The 7,953-nt window shown below is 34.9% G+C and overlaps 1 protein-coding gene across 1 annotated transcript; it reads left to right on the forward strand.

The window, feature by feature from the left end:
- The first annotated feature begins 3,051 nt into the window (after window positions 1–3,051).
- Window positions 3,052–7,300, forward strand: LOC148566070 (uncharacterized). The gene is made up of 4 exons (XM_088489186.1): window positions 3,052–3,290; window positions 3,379–3,505; window positions 6,452–6,559; window positions 6,656–7,300. Exons 1-4 carry the CDS (start codon window positions 3,052–3,054, stop codon window positions 7,298–7,300), a joined length of 1,119 nt encoding a protein of 372 aa, XP_088345312.1.
- Window positions 7,301–7,953: the final 653 nt, after the last annotated feature.

The raw sequence follows: 7,953 nt of genomic DNA on the forward strand, positions 1-7,953 counted from the left end.
TTCATTAATAATGGAAAACCAGAACCGAAGTTGGATGTATGATAGAACGTATGATCAGAGGTGGGGTCTTAAACCCAGTTTTTTTAAAGGGGTCTTAAACCCATGTTTATCTTCAACCATTGATAGATGAACTTAAAGAGTTATGGGATGAAGGCGTTCTAACATACAACATTCATAGCAAGAGAAATTTTCAGTTAAAGGCTGCATTCATATGGACAATTAACGATTTTTCTGCTTATGGAATGTTGTCTGGTTGGAGTACGGGGGGAAGATTAGCGTGTCCAGTATGCATGGAAGATACCAAGGCCTTTTGGTTAGATTATGGCGGAAAGAATTCGTGGTTTGACTGTCACAGGAGATATTTACCTGAAGGTCATCCTTATAGGCGTAATAAAGTTGGTTTTAAGAAGAATGTTGAGGAGGATAAAGAACCTCCTATTAGGCTTAGTGGCGAACAGGTCTGGGAAAGAGTTAGACACTATCCTAAAATAGTTGACACAGGAGGACAAGTGAGATTGAGCGGATATGGGGTGGAACACAATTGGACCAAAAGAAGTATATTTTGGGATCTCCCATATTGGAAAGATCATTTGGTTCGTCATTTGAGAAGAATATTTTTGATAACATAATGAATACCGTTATGGATACTGAAAGAACAAAAGACAATGAAAAGGCAAGGTTAGACATGGCTGTGCTTTGTAAGCGACCAGATTTGAATTTGGTGCAGGTACGCGAAGATCATTGGGCAAAGCCTAAGGGCAACTATGTCTTGACACTCCAACAACGAAAAAATGTTTGTAAATGGGTACAAGAGTTGAAAATGCCAGATGGATATGTTTCAAATTTACAAAGGTGTGTCGATGTCAAGGGAGGAAAATTGTTTGGGATGAAAACTCATGATTGTCATGTATTTATGGAGTGTTTGCTTCCATTAGCCTTCAAAGAGTTTCCAGACCACGTGTGGAAACCGTTGACCGAAATAAGTCAATATTTTAGGGACCTTTGTTCATCTACTCTTCGGGTTAGCGATCTTGTACAAATGGAAGCTAATATTCCTGTTATTTTGTGCAAGTTAGAAAGAATTTTTCCACCTGCCTTTTTCGACGTAATGGAGCATCTACCAGTTCACTTGGCATATAAGGCACGTGTTTGTGGACCAGCTCAGTATAGGTAGATGTATCCATTTGAGCGTGAAATAGGCACGTATAAGAGATCAGTGAAGAATCGGGCTAGAGTAGAGGATTCAATTTGTCAAGCATACCTGGCTAGAGAGACATCAAGTTATTGTTCTTATTACTTTGAGCCACATGTCATGTCTAAGAGAACAAGGCTGAATCGGAATGATGATGGTGGTGTAAGTTCATCTGAGCCTACCCTTTCTATTTTTAATCAACCGGGTGTTCCTAGGGGAGCTAACAAAGACAGATGGTTAACTAGTATGAAAATGAAAGCTGCTCACTTACATATCTTGTTGAATTATCCTGAAGTCGATACATTTAGAAGTAAATACGAGCAGATCCATGGGAGTAATAATTCTTTATCCAACTTTTCATCATGGTTCCATGAGCATGTAAGTTTTTATATTTTGTTGACTGTATCAAAATATGTCAAAGTAAATCTTGTTTTTCTAAATACTATGTTTTGTTTGACAAAATCAGGTAAAAAATCCCAGTAATGGCATAATTTGTCCTCATTTATTGAGTTTAGCATTCGGGCCAAAAACTAGGGCCACGAGTGTTGGTATGTTCAAGGTTAACGGGTATAGATTTCATACTCCTGAGCATGCATTTGGAAAGAAGACAGATAATACAGGCATATATGTTAAAGGTGATGGAGGGAATGATGCATCTGATTGGTACGGCACTCTTAAAGAGATTTTGATTGTTGAATATTCAAGTCTTGTTAGTTTAAGAGTCACATTGTTTTACTGTGAGTGGTATGACCCTACTAGGCCTCGGGGAACGCGTAGACACAAAGACTACAAAATAATTGAAGTATTACCCACTAGGAGATATGGGAGTTACGATCCATTCATCCTTGCGCAAAAAGCTAGACAAGTGTATTACATGCCATATCCACAAGGCTGTAAGTCTAATTGAAAGGTTGTGATTACATGTAAACCACGAAAAATAATGGAGGAGGCACAAAATGAATCTGAAACCGAGGTATATCAGAATGATGAGCCTCCACATGCTCGGATCATTTCAGAAACCGAGTTTCCACCATCATTAGCATCTACGTCAGGAGATGTTGATATGATACAACTTCAAGTAGTTGACCTCCAGGTTCCTAACGTAAATAATGAGGAGGACGATGACATTGAGAACTATGATGATGATGATGCTTACATTAATGATGATGGAAGTTCAGAATTCTCGGATTGAGGTTTTAGTTGTAAATTCTTAGTTTGCAAATTTGTTAATTTACTTTTAAGACTCTTGAACTTTGACTTTAGGAACTCTCAGCCATTGATTCCTTTAAACTTTGAAGCATGCATTTTTCGATATTTTTCTAAATTAAATTACAATTTTATTCTTTACCCAATTTCACTTTTTTTATTAAAGAAAAATCTGCTTCTGCTATATTCAATGAGCTGGCAGTGCAGGGTTAGTATATGCTGTAAAAAATCCTGCAGCCATTGATTCCTTTAAACTTTGAAGCATGCATTTTCCTCTCATCTTCCTACTCTTCCTTCCCATGCATTTTTCTTCCTACTCTTCCTATTCTTCCTACTCTTTATTGAATTCAAATCCGCAAAAGCATTTTACTACTAGCTGATTTTACTTTAATTGCATTTTACTTTAACTAGTATGGATAATAACTTGCTTATTTTAATGTGTACAGGATATGGTTGGTAGAGACGGAGATCGCGGCTGTGGCCGTGGCCGAGGCTGAAAGGGGAGGCCTAGGCTTTCTACTGGTCAGCCCCTTGACTTGCATGCGGATCCATACTCTCTTGTTGGGTCATTATCCGACACGACTGCTCCGACCAATGGGAGACCGCCACCTATTGCTACTACTACCCCCTCCCGTTAGGAGCCTCAGATACAAATGATGCCTACTCCGGGTGTGCCAAGATCATGCACTCAACAAGCCAATAAACCTTCCAACACTGCCTCACATGGTGTGCAGAGTGATCCAGCTATTATAGCTCCCAGTCGACCAAGATCTTGTGGGAAAAGACAAACCACATCTAATAGTACCCAAGATGCTCAGGGTCAAGGAACATCCACTGCCACTGGTCACTCCAGCACAAGTGCTCCAAAACTCAGATATGATGGTGCCAAATGGTTTGTTATTTGCTTTAAATTTTATGAATAGCATGTCTCATTTTTACTAAGTAATATGTCGTTATCATTTTTTTGATTTTTGATGTAGTTGGCACCCACCTAAGCCTGGATTGAAGCGTATTTCTCAGGTTTTTAAGGAAAACTACAACAAGTCTTGGCTGAGTTTTGATGAGGCAGATGATGATATTCGAAAAATATGGTGGACTGAGTGGAGGGTAAATTTTATCTACCTTGTTTTACGTATTTTACAATATTATATCTCATAGTATATTATACTGTCTCCTTATGTTCTATCAAAATTTCTGCAGCAACAAAATTGTTTTTGGGCTCAAAATATTCTGGTTATTTTTTATCCTCCCAACATTAGTTAAATATAGAGGAGTGTATATACTATATGTCCTTCCAACCTTTTTATTCTTCATACAAATTCTGCAGCATTCGTTTCATGTAGTGAAAGCTACTCCAAAAAGTCTCTATAAGCTTGAGACATGATAATAGGATAAGTGTTATTTTTTGTTGTAATGTTATTAACTTATTACTGTGTTAATGACTTAATTAATTCAATTGTTCTTATTATATTTTTTGTTTTAGAAAATAGTGAATAGAAAATTAGAAAATTAATGTATATTCCCTGCAACCAACCACACACAATCATAATCATAAAATTTAAGACAAGAGAAGAGAGAGTTGTTGCTGAGAGAGAAAGAGATAGAGAGATGCCTGCCTTATGGAGAATCCATTGAAGGCTGCTCCCATGATCAGTAGGTAACTGCTTGGAGAGAGAGAGAGAGAGAGAGAGAGAGAGAGAGAGAGAGAGAGAGAGAGAGAGAGGGGATGTGTGGGTGTGTTTGAGTGTGGTGTTAGTGTTGAGAGAGCGTAGCTGTCTGTCTGCTTGCTTGCTTTTTCCTAATTTATGACTGAAAGTGACTTATGAGAGAGAGCAAGTGTGTGTATGTGCAACTGTGCATTGCAAATTGAAACTAGTTGCAGGATAAAGCTTAAATTATCATTTTACTTCATCTTATTAGCTTGCATAACAACATTTACAAATACAACAAACTATACACAACATCTCTATTAATTAAAAAATATTCTAAATTATTTTATGTTGTATATTATTGTTTGTCCTTTTGTCTCTATTATTTTATTTGAAAATAGCTATTGTTATTTCTATTTTGTATAAATATGTATTGTAAAAGAATTATACGTGAAGTGATGATAACATTAGAAATAGAAATCAAAATATCATACTCCTCTTATTTTTTATATATTACTACTTCAAAAATAGAATTTAAACATATTTTATATTCTTATGTAAATATCTAGCCTTCAATCCTATTTTATATTTAAGTATGGAATAAATAATAAATAAAAAGATATATGATTGTATTGAAATCTTTGGAATGAGCAAGTGCACGTTATGATTTTTCGCATAAGAACAAGCAGGAACCAAGTTAATTAATTACATTAAAGACGTGAGTTTCTTCCTTTATAAAAGAATTCTGATATCTTTTGCTATTAGAGAGAATTCTGATATCTTTAGATTATTATTACTTGTTAAACTCAGCATTACTTGTTATTTATTTGTCAGCAAAATAAATTTGTATCTGAGGCTAAATTTTATTCTAATGATTTTTTTTAAAATAGAAATGATTTGACATTATCGATACGGAAGAGGATGATATCTATCAAGTTTGGAGGTTTAGGGCTGTCAAGCGCTTGCGAGGTATGCTCCATGCCATTCGCAAAAAAGGTGCCTGATGCCTATAGACAATTACAGTTACAGGCGAGAAATACGACTGCCAGGAAATCGACTCGAGGTACTTCCCTTCACACTGCAGGAGGCACCACCTTTCCAGAAGCGAGATTACGCTTGGTAAGTTGCTTGTAGACAATCTTTACTATGATATTTGCTGTTCTAAAAGTTGTTTAATAGAAATGATCTTAAATGTCAATCAGTAAATGGTGACAGTTGCAAATGTTATGTTCCATGATACTAATAAACACACGTAACTGCCGAATGCCCATTACCATTTTCACACTTAGAATTTTATACAGATTCAAAATTTTATGTGCATTTTCAATATTTGTGAAGTTTTGATTGTCTATGTGTGGCTTGAATAATGATAATAATTGATGAAAGCCATGCATGAACCTTTTCTCTACAAGTTATGGACAAATTTGGCTAGCTAAATCTATATTTAGACGAGGCAAGCATTTTGTTCATATATAACTGACACTTTTTTACCAACACAAGATACATACCTATATATATAAATAAATAAATTAGTATAATTTGTATTTATATTATACAGAATTTGAATATAAATTGATAAAATAAATAATGTGTATTTGCATGCACTATACATAGAAAGGACACAGTAGATAGCCTGCTTTATAATTCCTACTAATTATTAGATATTAGATTTAGAAAAAAATAAAAATAAAAAAGTGTTTCCATTGTGTCGTTTACCTGGTAATTGGTATGTGAAAATATATAACCATACAAGGAAGCGTTAATGATATTAGTGTTCACTTCAATATAGATGATGAAAATATGATACTTTCAAATGATTGATGAAGATACTGATTAATTAGCTAAGGGAAGAGTGAAGGAAACTGGAAAATATATAGAAATGACAAAAAAAAAACCGTGAGGCTGACATGAAAAAAAGAAAACTACCACATATAGAAGTAAAGAATTTGTTTTTTAGTTCAGTTTTTGTTTAGGTACCAATTGTTTATTCAAGCTATTCCCTTGCATTTTGATTGTTTTTTCTTCCCTTCCCTTTAGTTATCAAAATTTACATACATCTCCTGAAGTTGCATCGATTTTCTGATTTTCAATACTAGCTTTGTTTATGAACTTCACTGCAGTCCTTCTGGATTTTCATGAGGTTTATCATTAGTAGTATGGTTCTGCACGAATTTCCTTGCTTATTTTATATCCAAATTCTCTGCATATGTAGATATGATTGAATTGGTTATTTGGTTATGCTTTGGTAAGCCTTAATCAATAGAGAGTGAAATCCGTTCTTAATAATGATCTTGATCTAGTTTCTTCTTGAATTGATGCAAACTGCTGAGTTTTATTTTCTACTTAATCAATTGCTTAGTACAATACATCTCATATTACATGATAATTTGGTTACATTATGTAGAATCATTCGCTTGGAAGACAATCACGTATGGATGAGTTTTTTGAGCACACTCATACTCGCAAAGAGGATAGGACTCAATGGGTTGATGAACACTCCCGAAAGACAAAGGTAACTTACCTTTATTAATTGTAACTATTTTGTTATCTAATTGTTATGCATTATTAATACTTATAGTAGTTTATCAATCATTTCTCCTCATTGTAGGATATATTTCAAGAGCGTATGTTTCAAGCTGAGCAAGAGCGGCAGGCTGCTATAGAGGCTGGTGTAATTGATCCACCGCCTGTCTTTGAGAAAAGCATATGGATTGACACAGTGTGTGGAAAACGAAGAGGTAGGGTATATGGCATGGGTGAGGTAAAGGACTCTTCCATGGTGCGGCCTCGAGTTGATGGGCCAACCACGACCACCAGCGCTGATGTTTTGGATCTTAGAGAACGAATCATAATACTCAATAGGAAAGTTGAACAACATGCCGCTAAATATAGAGAGCTTGAAGACCGCTACCAAAGGGAGAAAAGAGAGTGGCAACAGACTGTTGAATCCTTGCGTGAGGATCTCAACACCAGTAACTCACAGATGGATCAATTTAGTCATCAGTTGAGCAGTTTGACTGAGTATGTGAGAGCCATGGGTCCTAGTAGTTCTGGATCACGTGTTCCCCCACCTCCTTCTTTTACTTTCCCAAGCTCTCAGAAAAGCACAGCCCCAGCCCCAGTCCCAACCCTAGCCCCAGGTAGAAAACTCCCACCTATTCTGCAGCGACCAAGACAACCACAAAGTTCTCAAAGGGAGGATGATTCTGATGATTTTGATGACTCAGATGATTATTTAGACGAGTATGAGTAGGTTATTTGATTACTTTACTTTGAATATTTTGTATTATTAGTAGATTGCAATTTAAACGAATATAAGTCTAAGTTTAGTTATTTATCTTGTCTTGAGTCTTTATGTTAGAGGGTTATTTATTATTTTGATAAGTTTGTAAACTCATTATCTAATATTTAGTATAAATTTTATTTTTATATTTAAAAGTTTATTTGTCTTGTTATCTAATATTCTGTTTAAATTTTATTTTTATATTTAAAAGTTTATTTGTATTAACGGTTTACTATTTTTCAAATAGAAAAAAAAAATAAAACATATAACTATTAAAATCGACGGCAAAGTTGTCGCTTTTAAAAGTTAAAATAGACAAATCTAAATAATTAAATCGACGGCAAAGGTGTCGATTTTATTCAAGCACATATCGACGGCCTTGACGTCGATTTTATTAAACATATTATAGACAAAAGTGTTGTTGATTTTATTGAGTTAAATATCGACACAAAGGCTGTCGATTTTATTGAATAAATTATCGACAAAGAGGACGTCGATTTTAAATAATAATATCGACAGCAATGTTGTCGATCTTATTAAGAATGTAAAATTCTCTCACCCATATTATAGACGGAACTAACGTCGATTTTATTAAATTATTATCGACGGCCATGAAAGCCATC

Source organism: Arachis ipaensis, chromosome B5 (assembly GCF_059453495.1).
Source record: "Arachis ipaensis isolate K30076 ecotype BB chromosome B5, ASM5945349v1, whole genome shotgun sequence".
NCBI classification, from domain to species: domain Eukaryota; kingdom Viridiplantae; phylum Streptophyta; class Magnoliopsida; order Fabales; family Fabaceae; genus Arachis; species Arachis ipaensis.

Bases quoted from the DNA above. Each gene is read 5' to 3' on its own strand.
- LOC148566070 (XM_088489186.1), top strand. From the start codon at position 3,052: ATGATGCCTACTCCGGGTGTGCCAAGATCATGCACTCAACAAGCCAAT. The intron at 3,291-3,378 runs GTTTGTTATTTG...TTTTTGATGTAG, and splicing joins AGATATGATGGTGCCAAATG to TTGGCACCCACCTAAGCCTG. The intron at 3,506-6,451 runs GTAAATTTTATC...TACATTATGTAG, and splicing joins TATGGTGGACTGAGTGGAGG to AATCATTCGCTTGGAAGACA.